This window comes from Rhea americana, unplaced genomic scaffold (assembly GCF_003343005.1).
Source record: "Rhea americana isolate MKP2758 unplaced genomic scaffold, rheAme1 scaffold_33, whole genome shotgun sequence".
Taxonomy (NCBI): Eukaryota; Metazoa; Chordata; class Aves; order Rheiformes; family Rheidae; genus Rhea; species Rhea americana.
This window is the reverse complement of record NW_028186457.1, coordinates 4,579,231-4,595,160: the sequence shown is the minus strand read 5'-3', so window position 1 is coordinate 4,595,160 and position 15,930 is coordinate 4,579,231. Positions and strand designations below refer to the sequence as shown.

The 15,930-nt window shown below is 46.9% G+C and overlaps 1 protein-coding gene across 1 annotated transcript in view; it reads right to left on the bottom strand.

Annotated features, from left to right (window-relative positions):
• GLI2 (GLI family zinc finger 2) overlaps positions 1-15,930 on the bottom strand; it is a 149,970-nt gene that overhangs the window by 71,980 nt on the left and 62,060 nt on the right. Inside the window, exon 2 of the mRNA XM_085311004.1 lies at positions 839-944. Coding sequence (XP_085167130.1) covers positions 839-944 — 106 coding nt within the window. The remainder of the gene's footprint in view (positions 1-838; positions 945-15,930) is intronic.

The following is a 15,930-nucleotide window of genomic DNA, read 5'->3' as shown; positions in this document are numbered from 1 at the left end:
CCTGTCTTCTCCTCTGGATGATGCTTCTCCAATGCCTGGATGTCTCTCAGCCCTCAGTGAAAGTGTCCTCATAGTTTCCCAAAGCAGCAAGGATTATTGAACTGTTAAGTTTTGCACTAAGAGCTTAACGGTGAACCCCCGTGTCCTTCCCAAACCCACTGCACAGGATCCAGCTCTCTGCTGGCCCTTCTGCCATTTGCTATCAGCAGCCACAGYGGATCGGAGAGCATGGCCTCTCCCAAGGAGGCTGTCACTGAAACCCAGGGCTCTGCCTTCTTCCAAGCACACCGTGGCTGCCTTGATACACACTTGAGGATCAGTCTCTATCATGTTTTGAAAGCGCTGTATGGCTTGTCAGAGCAGCTGCCTTATGAAATCAAGCTGAACAATATGCCTTTCGCCTCCCTCTGAAACGGGAGGGAGGGACAAACAGTCCTGCAAGGTCTCCAGCGGAGGAAGCCACACTGGGTTTCTGCCAAGACAACACCAGAAACGACCCAGGTATTTTATGAAGTGTGATACACCACAGGCACAAAAAACACAGGCCGTGCCTGTTCCTGTGACCTCAGCTGAGTAATGATACAAAAACACTGTACTACCATCCTACTGCTGTAATGCACTGCACAGGTTTAATTGAGATGTTCAACACTGCTGGCAGACAGGTCAGCACTGCCGTCAGATGAGAAAGTGAGGCCTGGGACGGCCAGCTGCCTCGCTGAGGGTGGCGCAGGCAGCCTGCAAACAGGACGCCAAGTCTCTGCGAGTCAACGGCCAGATTCTGCATAATGGAGGCTGCCAACATTTTAGCAACACATCGGAGCAGAGATGCAAGACTTACCCGTGAATAGCGTGGATAGAGTGAGGTTCGTAATGGTATCGTCCTTCCTGGTGGCGCATGTCAATTGGCAAAGGAGCGTGGAAGGCCGGAAAAATGTGCTGCGGAACTGTTGAGGGGAATAGAAGAAGAAGAAGAAAAAAAAAGGGWCTTCAAAAACTTTTCCTTTCCTTTTAAAACAATTTCAAAGGCACTAAATCTCCATGAATTTCAGAGCAAGAGCAGTGCAAGACAAGGGGTCTTCATGATATCAGCGCTATCATACACCAGAGAAGTGGAATGAATAAATAATCAAAGTCATGCGGAGAAATCCTACATCTTCGACATAAAAGATCTCCAACAGGGTTTTTGACAAAGACAAGCAGCTAAGCGCTCTTTGAACTCAAGGAGATTATAGGAAGCACCAAGGAAAACTAGACTTGCAACGCAAATCAGACTCAACAGAGCCTGGCAGGATCCAGACCTGCATCGTCCCTCGTGCCTAGAGTGGCAGCAAACACCTTTCCTGAAGGTCTGTACACACAGGTTGGAAATATTTACCTAAAAATGTTACAGCGATAGCAGCACTCATGCAAACTGTGTAGGCAGTCAGAAGTGGCTCAAAAATGCCTAGTGCCAGGTTCTGAGAAAGGAGCCCAAATTGCTCTCACTTGTAATCACTTGAGGCCCTATTTTTTATTCATTTGAGAAGCTTGTTTCATCTTTGATGGAAAGATAAAGTGGTCTCAAAAGGCAGAGAACACCTACATTGACTTATTAAATCTACAGGTTTTAATATTTATTATTGACCCCAAAAGTTACACTGAGAATACTTGAGTGRGTCGAGCTGATGGAAAATTCATCAGGTTATTTCTCTGCACCACCCCCAGCAATTCTGCCTGGCCGCCTCGGCCTTTTGTTCAAAAATTGCAGAAGCTAAAGAAATACAATTAGCAGAGCCTCAATAACAATACCACAACAGCCCTCAGATGGGGCTCAACTCATCTGTAACAACTCTGATTTCTAGATTTGTATCAGGGATCGGTTTTAAAGATAAAAGGCTGCTTTTGTTCCGTCTTTACAAACAGTCATAAATTCTCAATTAAAAATTGTCCAATACTGTCCCAGGTCTCCCTATTCCCTCTCTGGCTTGTTGCAGACGCCCTTCTGTATAACAGGAGATTAAAATCAAAACGAAACCCCTAAGTGAGCACTTCAAAACGCAGTCTGCATTCAGTATTTCTCTATAACTTGCCTCCGCGACAGGCAGCATCTCTCTGTAAAGGGGGAAAAGCATCATCCAAAAGCGTCAAGGCTTGGGCCAAGTCATTCGCTGATGTTAAGCAAACTCCAGTAGCGCCAAACTCTTTTTCTATGAAAGACTTAAAATTCAGGCTTTCGCGTCTGCAACTCCGGCAGCAGCAGAGCTACGCTGACTCCGTCGAACGAGACTGGGCTCCTTTCGGGTCTGCTGTGGAAAACCTGCATAAAATCCCCAAATATTTCTTTCCCAGCATATCAGCAAGAGGATCTGAGGCTCCTGCTCCCATCGCAACATGCAGTCCCCGAGCGCAGCACAGCAGAAGCGTGTCAGCCCGGCCGCGGGGAGAGGTGAGAGACTACACAAAAACAACCCTCCTGCCAACTCGGCTGAAAGGCGTTAAGCTAAGGTAGTCGGGGTGGAAAGTATTTAAGGCTGCGCAGCAGACTCGCCCTGCGTGCTGCAGCGCAGGGCTGGCACCGCACGCAGCCCGACACACTGGAGCATTTTTGCAGCCCGCCTAATGCCCGGACACAGTAGGGTCCCTGTTAACCGCTTTCCCTGTCTGATCCTCCCCGCCTCCCCCTGCAGGAGCCCGGAGAGAGAATAAACTTGCGGCCTTTAGGATTTGCTTTGGCGGGAGAGTGATTCACCCTTTAATCGTACAGGGCAGGGAGGATCTGTTACATAGAGACACTTGCAAGGAGGCTTCATTTTGAGAGAGAGCCAGTGTTTTTCCAGGTCAGAAACGCAGCGCAGTTCAGGCAGCGCTGAAAAGTCACATCCCGCCTCCCGCCCGCGGCGCACCATACAGCCTCTACGCTCCCCAAAGCACGCTCGGCCCAAACCAGCGGCCAGTCCGGCAGACACCGAGGGACGCTGCTCGCCCCAGAGACACTGCTGCCCCCGGCCATGTGCTAAGCCCACAACCCCCAGCTGCCGTGGGGACCAGGCAGAGGGGAGCACGAAGGACTCGCTTCCCCAAAGGCACGTGGGACCTTCTGCAGGACAAGGGCCTCCTTCCTCCACACGGGACTTATCCAAGAACCAGGATTTTATATCGCTGTGCACCAAGCACGGTCGCAAAACCAAACCAGCTCTGCACAGGCTTCCCCGTGCCAGGCAACAGAAACATCCCTGCTAGCGTGAGCCCCTGGGCTGGACTTTCCGCAGTGCTCAGCCCCCGTATTTATGCTATGTGAATAAATACAGAAGAGCAGGGATCCTCCTGTGGTCTCCGGTCCAACCTGAACAGCCCTACAGGGAAACTTTCACAGCCTCCTGAAATAAGGCGGCCACCCTGCCTGCAAGGAGCGGATCCAGGGCTGGGTTAACTCCCAGGCTGCAGGAAAGCACTGGGCGTCCAGGTAATGTCTGAGCAGTATGGGCAGCCATATGTTAACCCCTGAGCCCGTTCTCTGGACCAATTTTGTTCACTAGTGCAGACAAAACCATTGAAAAGAGGTCACATCCCAAAGTCTCTTAAAAACTAGGCTGCGTACATCTTACTTTGCAACTGCCAACTACTGAATGATTGACTCGAGGTAATAGCTGTAATTTTTGTGGAAATAAAAGGGTCCTTCCCCGTCGCTCTGGAGAGCTGGGAAAAATAAAACACGGAGTGTTTCTTGCTTGGCCTCCATTCCTAGCTAGCTGCCAGCGTAAAAACAACGTCTGAAAAGAATTCCTCCCTCCTCACACCTCTGATTATTAATGGGAGAAAAATTCCCATGCATTTCCTCCCTCCCACTCACACAGTTGGGCTGGTTTTAGCATTTCAACCTATTTGGACAGTGGGGGAGTCTGCAATTTCACTTTTATTTGGCGCCTGTTTCACTCTCTGGTTGTCTTTACCCAAGACAGCCATGTGCTGTGTTTCGTTCCAGCCGAGGGCAAGGGAAATGATTATTTTTGGTGACTTCCCTTTCACATGTTCCACTTTAGGGCTTCCTTTCTGCTTCCTTTCCTTGGAGCACCAGCCAAACCTACCGGCTACGATTGTCGGTGTTGCTCCTTTTTATTCTCTTCCAGGTGCTTGGTCAAAAATAATGAATGGTTTTATAGGCAATCAACTACCAATTCATAAACGTCAGCTTCTTGTTCCCACCCCTGCTGAAGAGAGCAGCGAGCTGGCAGCAGCACAGCAACACACGCCATTAACAAAGATGGATGTTTTACACATACGATTTAAAAAGACAATTATATTCAATTACTTCAAATAAGTCATGGTGATATATTTCTGAATAGCCACGGGAAGGGCGGTACGATGATTAGGGCAATGAATTTGCCAACTTTAATCTAATCAAGGCAATCTCTTGTTTAGCATTATCTGCTTTAYGGTGGCAGAGGATTTACCAAACCCAAGCAATCTCTGCAGATTTAACGCCAAATCTGCCTAATTAGTGTTAGCGACGATTATTATACACAGGAAGAAGCTTTTAGCAGCAGGCCTGGGGAAAGTTTCTCCCCAGGAGAAGGCTTAGCCATGCTCAGCCATTAGGCACAACACAATGAACTGCAAAAGCAAAACGGGGCCCTCAAAAGTCTTGTCAACATTTTCTCTGGCGCCCGCAGAACAAAGAGAAAACTGAAGAACAAATCAAAGCAGTATCAAATGGRCAGTGGCAAAGGAAAAAGAAAACACAATGTTTTGCACAGAAATAACATTGCTCTTGCTCTTCATTAAGTTTATGGCACGTAACTCCTGAGATAAAGTATGACGGTACATTAGAAACCCACAGGTGGGAGCCCCACCTTGCACCCAACCGCTGCTCCTACAGGAATGCATCTGCCGCGCTGCACGGGCTGATAAGGGAAAAGATGCTGCTACCTGTCCCCACTTGTCAGAGCTGATTTTCTGGCCAAGGTTTATTAGCAAGACACGGACCTCCCACTGCTATATTCTCATCCTCTTCTATTCAGAGGCCAGCCAACCCTCTGGCTTCAAAGAGAACAGATATGAAGCAGAAATGCGAGTTTAAAGGGGATGTCCCTTTGCCGAAAATCCCAGGAATCAGGGAGGGAGGCATCAGAAACGGGCATTTTTTGAGGATGATGCAGGCTTTTGATTATCTCTGCAGATAAGCCTGTGCTTCAAGAGAAGCGTACACTGCACACATCGGTCTGTACAGCGAGCAAAGGAGCCGTTTTGACATCACACACAGCAGCAACTCTTTTTGAGCCCAGAAAGGAGAATTACGAAGGGTCAAGTAATCTTTTTCTATTCCAAATGCTTCAGCCTGCACACGTGATTCTTTTTCTTCTTCCTTTTTTTTTCCTTTTTCCTTTCAAAGCAATAGGACCCCACACCACTAAATTGTTACATCTTGCAGTCTGCTTTGACAAAAACAGTTTTGAAAGCCTTTCCTTCTCCGAGGGGCTCGAACGAATCCCCGTAACTGGAAACAGAGAGTGGCCCCCGATGGAAGGAACAGTGACAGACAGGGGAAAACCCAAACTACTGCGCCTCTTATCAGCTTTCCAAAACCGACAAGCATTTAAAGCACGTCTTATGTTACCCCTTGGAGCTCTGGCGTAGTAACCCCGGAGGTCAGGGCCGCAGCAAGAGTGGGGATAGGAAAACACGACGAGGAGTGCAGCAGGCATGCTCCGTGCCATCCGATACGCCCCGGGAATCCCACTGGTTTATCTAAACCACATGCACGCTGCACAGGCCAGGAGGTGGGCTCCAAGAATGTGTTTTTCTTGCAGACACCCTCTCCAACAAAATCCTCCCTAGGAGCAAGTGGTCCCAGCTCTGAGTGGGATCCTTTGCTGTGTTAGGAACGGAGCATGGCATTTTTGCAATCAACAGGCAAGCTACTTGTTCAGGAAAAAAAAAAAGAAAAAGGAAGATTTCTACCTGAACAATTCGGTATCAGTAATGCTTTTTTCCGGACACATTTCCTTTTTATAAAAGAAGAAAAATAACAATTTCTTGAGATCCCATTTGGCTTGACATCCTGCGACTTCTGTGACATGTGATCCTTTTCACAAAGGGATCGCAAATTACCTTGCAAGGACTAATTAAACTCCACCTCACCTTAGAAAGAGAAGCAAGCATTTATACCCATTTGATACACGTCCCTTTTTACTCACGGAGGACTGAAACTGAGTGAAGCAGAATAACTTGCCCAAGTCTAAAAGGTCAAACAAGTAGCAGCTTCCAGAGATAGCAAAGCAGAGTCACCTCAGCCTGTGGTCTTCAACCACAGCAGGCAGAAATTGCAGCTTTGTCTCTGAAAAGCTTCAGAGTCCCAGGGTATTGGACTGATGTGGATTAGCGAGAGAAAAACTTCCCCAGACAACAGCTTACACAATCCTGTCACCAAGGTGGCACTAGCAACTTTGCACAAACAGCTGACTCAGAAAAAATGAAAAGGAAGATGTCCCAAAAGATGCTAGCGAGCATCTGCTAGCGCTGACACAGCCCTAGTGCTGTACTTCCRTGAGCCAGGTCTGTAATACCGAAAATCACAGAGATGCCACTTCGTGCMACACTGTGGTTTGCAATGCTTGGTGCTTTTTTCACAGGTCCATCTCCTCTGAAAAGGATAACAGCAAAGTAGCCACTACCCATGCTAGACATTACATATAAAACTAAGCCACCAGAAGATGCACTTGCAAGCTTTCCCCACCCCTAGAGCATAGGCTCTTCTTACTGTCCACATTTTCTCCTAGAGGTCCTCATTTCAGTCTCTTCTCAAAGGCAAGGTTGCAGCTACAACAAAGTGCTCTTCAGCAAAAGAAGTCTAAAGCATCAGGTGAGAATTAAATCAGAGACAGTGTTCATTTTGCTGTTACGCTTTTTAAACTCCGTTTTATCCACGCTGTATATTTTAACATGACACACTTTGGCCCCAACTCCAAGGCAGCAAATTTCAAGTCTGCTTTGAAACGGCGAATAACGAATCAGGCTTTGCTCCAAAGAGTTCGCACAGTGACTCCCCTCACGCTGGACAGCGCAGAGACCCCCCGAGCTCGGCTTCGGGGCGAGCCAGGCGGGCGCCCGCGCGGCGCCCCGCTCCCGGGCTGACGCCCGTGCCGGCACAGCCGGACCRCGGGCGCTACGTGGGAAGGAAAGCCCAACCTGGCCCTGGGCGAATGTGTGTGTGTGTGTGTGTGGCTACTTGCCCCCTTTGATGTTTTTTGTTTTTTTTTTCCCCCCTTGGCCTTTCAGCGTTGGAGTYGCAATGCCACCCCTATCGCCCAGCGCCTCAAGGTTGTAGGTGTCGGCGAGGGAGATGGTTTTTGTGTTTATRTGACGTCCCCAGAATAATGATCTCGCTGTTTAAGTGAGTTGAGCGAATGAATGAGCACAAGAAAAACATCTTTACTGAAAGCAGAGCCAAAGTTAATGCACCATTAATAATGGCCTGGGTGAATTACTGGAAGAGATAATAGGGCCKGGGTCAGGGAAGGTCCGAGACAAAGAACGGGGAAAATTGGGTCACAGAAACATGACAGAGCAGATCACATCGGTACGCCCGTGGGATTCTCCTCAGATGAAGTCATGTATTACCACACAGAATATTAACTGCTTTGCAGGGAGAGCCATTCCCAGAACTACCACTCAAATCAATAGAGGGAGGAAGGGCGAGAGCAGAAACACACAGCAGATGCCTCTTAGCTCCGATCAAGCCTCCATTCGACTGCTCAGCTTCAACGTCGTTTTGATAGCTTGCAAAATAYACCAAGCGCACGCTTACTTTTGAAAGGGATAATTATGTGGTTGCTAATTACACTGATCTGTGTATTTTTTAAGCATGGAGATGGACATCCGTCTCAAGGAGTAACCGTCCTCTCCAAACTGCAGCACACTGCATTTCAGGCAAAGCCGTTCCAGGTGCTGTGGCAGCGACAGCTCTTCTGCCTCCAGAACCACCCCGCAGGTTGGTGGACTGGACACACAGCCACAATCCCCATCTCCAGCTCCACCAGGTGCCCGACTTCACGGCGCTGAATTATTCACTGAATCTCTGTGCATCAGGATTTCCTCGTCTTAAAATGGAGATGGTAACACCTCCCTACCTCAGAGGTTTGGTTAATGTTTAGACAGCACTTCAGAAATGATGTGGTAATTAAGTGCCCAGTATTACTGTATCAACGCTGCATGACCTTCGTTAAGGGTGTTAAACCTGTCAGTCTCTACCTGGGCAAGAGAGTTATAACCTTTTCTCCACAGGGAAAATTTAGATCAAAAATTTAAAACTTCATGGACATAATTCTACAGAAATAGGKTTTCTATAGAAAACGCAGCCTTTTCATTAAGGAGTCAAACCCTGAAATATGTCGTCTGCTCTGAAATCCTGCTTTCCGCCTTGGCCACCGGCAAGGGGGAACCCAGCTGCTGCCGGTGGGGGGATGAGGACACCAGGAAACTCCTGCAACACCCTCTCGCATGTCAGCTGGCTTCGCACCAGAATTCAAYTTTGACCAAAAGCGTAGGCTTTCTGGCACTTTTCTTGTTGAGAAATCAGGCATTTTCTGAAGTATGCAGACAACTTGCACTGAAAGATCTATTTTTGCTCTTCTAAAACAGGTTGTACCCAAAATTTTCAACAGCTTCAAAACAGGATGGGGTGGATGAATTTATTCAAGTCTGTGAAAGTACTTTGAGACATTCAGGCGGGAGTCTGTGAATAAAGGCGATACATTATTTATTATCCTACCAGAGTCCTGGGGGCTTCTGGTTGCTGCTAYGTGGTTGCCTTACGGGGACAAATCATTATTTTTATACATCTGGGAAGGATAAATAACATGRAAGAATAAGTCTCCCACAGCCAGGTTCTGCCACGGGGACCCCAGTGAGTACGAGGCAGTCCTGCAGAGGGTTGCCCAAGATTCACCTGCATACCTAAGCTCCAGTGGTTTTCTGAACACAATAATTAGAAAAATGTCTTTAGCAGCACTGCTGCTACTGGCAGTAAGTCCTAAAAAGCTTGAGTTGGCACAAGGCTAAGTACAACAGCTTTCAAAAAGTGAAAAAAMCTTTTAGAGGAACTTACAGATACCTTCAAAAACAGCCCCCAAAAGATCAAAATGCTTTATGACCTGTTATATTTTAGAATACAAGAAGAATATGGAGGTGATGAACTCAAAACACTTTGACTTTATTACAACAGTATCTGCCAACACAGGAAGCGCCTGAAACACATTTCACTTCCTGGCAAATTTAGGGAAAAAAAAAAATAGCCTTTTCTCCTAAGTGAGCCCTGAGTTCTTCTCTGGGACAAAATGAAATTTCAAACATCAGCGTAGCAACTGYGCATGGCAACCTGCTCCGCTTCTAGGCAGCTGCTGGCAAAGTCACCAAAGCCTCGGTCTTTGAGCTGCAGCACAAAGCGTTGCTGTCGAGGCCCTCGGCTTCAACCACAATGAGCATCTCGGGCCAAACGTGTTCATCGCCGGAGCGCAGTCAGGCACGACGCCAGGGGATGAGTCTGCTTAAATGCTTCAGTGAAGGGAGGACGTAAGCCGCAGACGTTAGGACGGGGCTGGACAACAGGAGGCAAATGTGCCRGCCGGGCAACGCTGCTGCCAGCCAACGCGTCCCGTCACACCTGAYGTCCTTATCCAGGACCAAAACCTCCCGCTGGCCCCGACTCTGCTGAGTGAGGAGCTGCAATTTCCAAACAGCAGAAAACAAAACTGAACGGCCTGATGCGGCTTATTAATTCCACAGGTCCTGAGCTGCAAACATGGGGAGTCTTGAAAAATCACGTAACTGCCAGGCTGTCAGGCCAAAATGCATGTCGAGGACGCTGCCAATCTGAGAGTTATTAACAAACAACGAGGCCGCAAGCCCTGACGGCACCGAGCGCCTTGTTACTTCTACTCGTGCTGCATCCCAACAGGAAGTACTTAATAAGAATAATAATATCCCGAAAGGCCAACCTACGGCAGTGCAATTAAAAAGCTTTTCTGTCTCACTTTGGGGGGGGGGGAAGAGGGGGAAATTAAAATCAGACAGGAAATTCCACTAGAACAAGCTGGCTTATGTCCTAATAACACGGGACTGTGCCAACTCCTCCAAAAAGCAGAGGAGAGGGGAGAAAAAAAGAAAAAAGAAAAAGAAAAAAAGCAGCCCTCTAGACTGACTCAGATCTGAGGCCACACTTTGGTTCGACTGTGGCTGCAATTCTAAAGGGAGAAAGGCAGCTCMATCAAATAAAAGGAAGTTTGCTTTTCTAGTACGCTGCTGTTATATAATGTAACTGTTGTATTAAAGCGAAGCCACGGCAGCTTTGTCAAGGAAACACACAGGCCGATAAGCCTGAAGGGCCAGATGGATCTTGGGGCTTGTTCTCCCAACAGCTGCTGCAAGAGAATGGAAAAAAAGAAGAAAAGGGTTGGGGGGGGTGGAAATCCCAACTAGCTAGCAAGAAATCCTGGAGCGTAAGGGCCGGGGAGGGAGGTGGGGGGCAGACCAGATGGTGGGTAAACTTGTGCCTGCCTGGATGAGGTTTTAAGTGTCTTACAGTTAAAGGCAGTAGGAAAAAAAAATCAGTATGTCAAAAACATCCATGCAAGAACACAGATCCCTCCAGAGAGCTAGGTTAAGGAAGAAAATGTTCCTACAGGTTTAACGGGAGAAGTTTTTCTGAGTTTTTATGAAGCATCATCCATCTTCCTCAAAAGCCAGCAGCAGCCTGAATTTCAGACTTGCTAACCACTTGCAACTCCAGCTGATGCTGCAGTCTCCAAAAAAACGGGCCAAGGAGATTTGCCATTGACTGCTTTGGGACCAAGCCAAYGAATGGTAAATTCTTCCAGCAGCATTTTCCCCCTGTGTATTTCATGTTAAAGCTCATTTCACAGTAGGCGCCACATCTCTTGAAAGAGCTTGTGAAAAGTGACTGTGCGAACCTCAGCCAACCGCTAAGTGTCTTGAGCATTCCTAGATAGCCCTGTCCCATCTCCTGAGGTCCCGCTGCCAGATGGGGGCGGGGGGAAGGCCCCCACCATCCTCATGGCATTTCTTTTTCTTGGTACCCCAAGGAGAGAGAAAATGCATTTAATAAATGCACAAATGAGGTCCTGACAGAGATCGTGTCTCTCCTGGAAGGGTGCTGTGCAAGAGAGCAGAGCACTGACTGCACRCCGTGCTACACCACGACCAGCTAATCTGGTCCCAGAGCTTTATTTTAAACCTGAGCAAATCTTTCCTCATTTCTCAAAGTGCAACTGCTTCAACTCATCTGTTAAACAAGGATAAACTGCARTTTGCCATTACAGAGAGACATTATGGGAGATGCACTTAATAGTCATTTATAACCAGGAGGCACTAGAGGACACAGAGATACCTTCAGCTGCATCCCAYATCACCAGACCCAGGGTCTCCACAATGAGATGCAGAAGAAAGGTCAGAACTGGCAAAGAAGGAGGAGAGAGACATGCTACAACACAGCGCACTCTGCACAACACCTCATCCTACCGCAATGCTAGCAGAGCCCCGACCGCACACCTTCTGCTCATGCAAACAAGAAGCTATTCATGAGCATCATCCCAAGATGCAGCCTTAGGAGCAAGTCTAGAGGTGAGGGTGGCTTTTAGCATTCAGATCTGCCCTGCCTCACACCCGCAGCCACGCATTCACACCCCGCCCCTGAGGTGCCACCAGCACTCACGCAATCACACACCCAGCCACCTCAGGGAGTTCATCCAGTTGAAAACTAATCACTAAACATTTTTATCACATAGGTTTTCAGCTGGATCTATTCCCTGAACCAGTTTAACGTGAGATTGTTCGTGCAAGAGCGAGCAACAAATGCCCTTCAGCTGCAGTTCAGTGAACTCTTCCAGCGAGCACGGGCCCTGGCTGCCACTGAAAGCAGCAGTCCTGACCTCCCCTGGCCACTAATCCCTACTTCAAGCCACTCTCTCCATTACAGCAGCCAGGCTGTTTCTGGGTGGCTGTATGTGTGAGGAAYACATCCCAGTGAAAATTAACTTAAAACCCGTCCCAAAGTCTGGTGTTCAGATGGAGGAGCTTCACGGCCTAGCTTATAGCACAGCCTCCCAGATGCTTGCCTGGGAGATGGCATGGCTGCTTATGCATAGGTTGGTCAAACTATGCTTAGAGTAGCTGCACTGACTTTGCTTTTGCAAACTAAATACATATCCCAGAATCCATAAGGCAACACAGCAGCAGCTGTTGGCACAAGGTAACTTGCAGAAGCTGGAAAACAGCTTTGCATAAGAAAACYCTGAAGGATACGCTTAAATCTCATGAAGGCACGTGTGCAAGTGCCCACAAGAAAGGGCAGACCAGCCCACTGTAAGTAAAGGCCTCCCTGAACAATCTCTCCCACCACAGAGCTGCTGCTGCTGCCATCACGGGGACACCCATACCCACTCACGCTACAAAGACAGAACCTTGATCTTCCAGGACAAGGCTGTGCTTCAAGTGCCATGCTAGCATTTCTAGCCTCCCCAATCCGAACCACAGAAGCAAGTTTGCTTTCTTCATGCATCTGCACCTCCAGGCACTAAATTAAACTGAAATCAAACTGTTCCTATAGGCAAAAGCTGGAAAAAAGCTTCCCTCCATATGAAAGGTCTATTTACATTATTTGTAAATCGAACAAATAGTTTGGAAAATCCCTGAACAGAATCTGCTCTGCATTTTGACCAAACTTCTTTCTAAAAATGGAAATGAAGTACTATGCTTTATTAGCCATAATACAATTACAGGGATGGGAATTTTTCTCGCACCTATTCCCAGGTGATAAGCACCTCAGTAGCCTTCAACTAAGAGTCTGACCAGCTTTCATACTTCAGGACATCACTGCCAAAAGCATTCCTAGCCCGTAAAGATCGAGAGGACACCGCATGCGCCAGCACTCACCCAAGTGAAAGGCAGCTTGCTGCTTTTCAGCAAACACAAAGTCTTACTGGGAGAGGGGTGAGGAAGTTATCTGCTTTACTCAGCTGTGGTTTTGGTGCTGGCTAATAACTCCCATGCATCATCCTGCCTTGGTATGAAAATTTTCTGACTGGTGTTAAAAATGGTCCCAGTGCAGTTTGCAGTGTGTTCTCCAGGCAGCTCATGCAAAATGCTTGTTGTTAGCATGCTGCTTGTGTAATTAGGGTGCTTACGACTGGAAGGGGTCTTGGGAAGGTCCTGAAGAGTGATTGCAGTTCAGAATACTCACCCACCTGGCAACACGCTGATTTATGGCCCGCTCAGTTAATAGCCCTGCTTAACACAGGAGTTTGTCGAGATTAAGTAATTGCCTTAAACAAAAAGTTTATTATCTTTAAGTCTCTGCTGATGAATGACTGGGTGTTAGGGGAATCATGTGAAAGATCATCTGTGATTCCCTCCCACTTTAAGGGGAAGAAAAAAAAAAGATTTTAAAAGACAAGTTTTTCMAAAGGAGTTTGAAAACTCATAACTTGCACTGAAACATGATTKCAGACACAGTTACAAACAGGAGGTTTTAGGTATTGGCTAGAATCTAACAAATAGCTCTAGTAACAGCACTCTGCAGTTYTGCGATGTGTTTCTCCCAAGAACTCCAAAATGTTTTGCAAACATTAATTAAAACTACCCTCGAGAGACAACTGATCCTATCTTACAATAATAAGGTTAGGAATAAATTAAGAAGTAAAGTCTATTTTGTTTTTATACATAACAGTGACCCTTCCCATCACAGAAAAATCTGGAAACTTTGCAATCTAGGGAACGTTGTAAATGACTAAAGTTAAAGGATCTTGCATGCTAAATTCTGCGGCAGTTTTTGCTCATCTCTATTTCCAGATGCTTTGGCAGGGTTAATTGACTTGATTTAAGGTCACCCACTTCCATGGCCTCATGAAACTTGGATCCAGCAGCGCACCAGGGCACACGAGGCTGTGACCTGCCCCGCGCGTGCCCTGAGAGGGGATACGGAGAGCAGCGCGGTGGCCTCGTGCAAGGAGATCATGCAGCTTAAATCTTTCCATTGCGCCCCTGAATTTGCTCWGAGCGGGCCCAGGAGCACAAGCACGTGTCGAAAGAGCTTGGACACGAGGCTAACAGGCAGGCGGCGTACGCAGCGCAGGCAAAACCCCCATCCCTGCTGCAACCACTAAATAATGTTCCCACAGCTCATACTGTCAGATGTGCTGTGCCTCTCCACTTCAAGTCCTTCCTGCAATAAAGTGAAACTTGGCTCCAGCTTTTTTCTAGCACTTCTCATATTACCTTTTAAGCCAGATACATATGGTTCAGGAAACACAGATTTGCATGAAAGGATGGACACGGAGAGAATATAAACTCCTCAAAAAGAAAAAAAAAAAGAAGAAAAAAAAAAGAACGAGATGTGCAAGACTCCCTTGGCCCCAAACACACACACACTGCTCCCCAGCATATTAATCAAGAGCCTGATGAGATTCCTTTTGAAATCCCCCAAAAGATTTCCATAGACTTCAGTGGCATTTGGATCAGGCTACAAATTCAAAATAAATCATAAACTGGCTACATCTGCCAAGCTTATTTCTTTCTTCTCCAGTTTTCAGAACAAATCCATTTTACTGCTGGGAAAAAGCAGAGTGAAATAACTGACAAGAGTTCAAATATCCTGCATCTCTCCACATATTAATTCAGGCTGTCGCTGTCTCCCATAATGCTGGGAAGGGAAGGAGATCACTTCAGCCAGATGAACATGCAAAGGCTGTGCTGGTTTCATTTATGTGCATTTTGCTATTTAACATAACCAGTGCCAACCCCTTCTCTCAGGTTGAAAGTAATACTTTTGGGGACTGAAGCACAGGTTTAAGCTAAGCTCAGATAAAACAAAGGACACCCAGCACTGAGGCAATCTAATGATTAGCATGTAAGAAAATCCCAACAAATCAAACCATGAATGATTGCCATTTTCCTGGGTAGAAAAATAGCGATTTTTGGGAGGCTCTCCTACTTAAGGATGTCTAATTTTAAGGCAGGTGAAAAAACTTCAAGACTTCAAGATGTAGCACCAAGAGTTCCTTGTATAGCTTGGGATGGTTTTACTAATTCATTGCCAATATATTTACTCCCAAATTGGCAGATTCTGCAGCACATACCCTCTACTACTGTTTGTTCTCAGTGGAGAAAATAAGGAAGTTTCCCCTCACTCCAACCACAGTCCGAGAGATCCATACTGAAAGTATCCAACCTGGAAGAGTTGCAAGAGAAGCCTCCTATGGCACACAGCTTCAGGTATCATTTAGGATTTTATTTATTCATTCACTGTCACTCTCTGCTGAAAGCAATGCTTGCAYGGTTCTTCATTCAGAAAGCCACTGCACAACCAATATGGCATAGGACTAGACTTTTCCTCTCGTTTCCAGTGCTCTGCTAGCACAGAAATCACCAACTGCAAGGCAGCAATACCTGTAGGGCAGCACAGGACAGGAAAATCAGCCAGATATCCCAGTAGGAAAGCCATGGGGAAGACCCTTTGATTTGCTTTGACCAGTTGCTTTGAAAGACTAAGTCTCATTGCTGTGTTTCAGGATGCCCGTGTACTCGTTCYAGAAAACCAAAATTTTATAGGTAGGCTGAGATCCAGCTCCACTTTACTGGACCACTGAACTAGGGCAAGAGCAAAAGTGGGCATATTAAGTTCTTCAGAAATGCAGTACTGGCAGATCAAAACATCTGTGAGCACTATGTTTTACTGACAACACGCTTCTAGCTTTGAAATAGGTACTGCTATCAGGCTATTAGCACATGCATTTTACTTTGAAGTATGTGCTATAATTCCTGAGTTTTACTCCTGACTCTGATATTTGTTCAGCTCTGGTTATCTCTATAATTTATCTTCCCCGTGTCCCACTGCAAAACAGAGATTGTAGTATACCCATCCTTAGTGGTACAGATATAAAC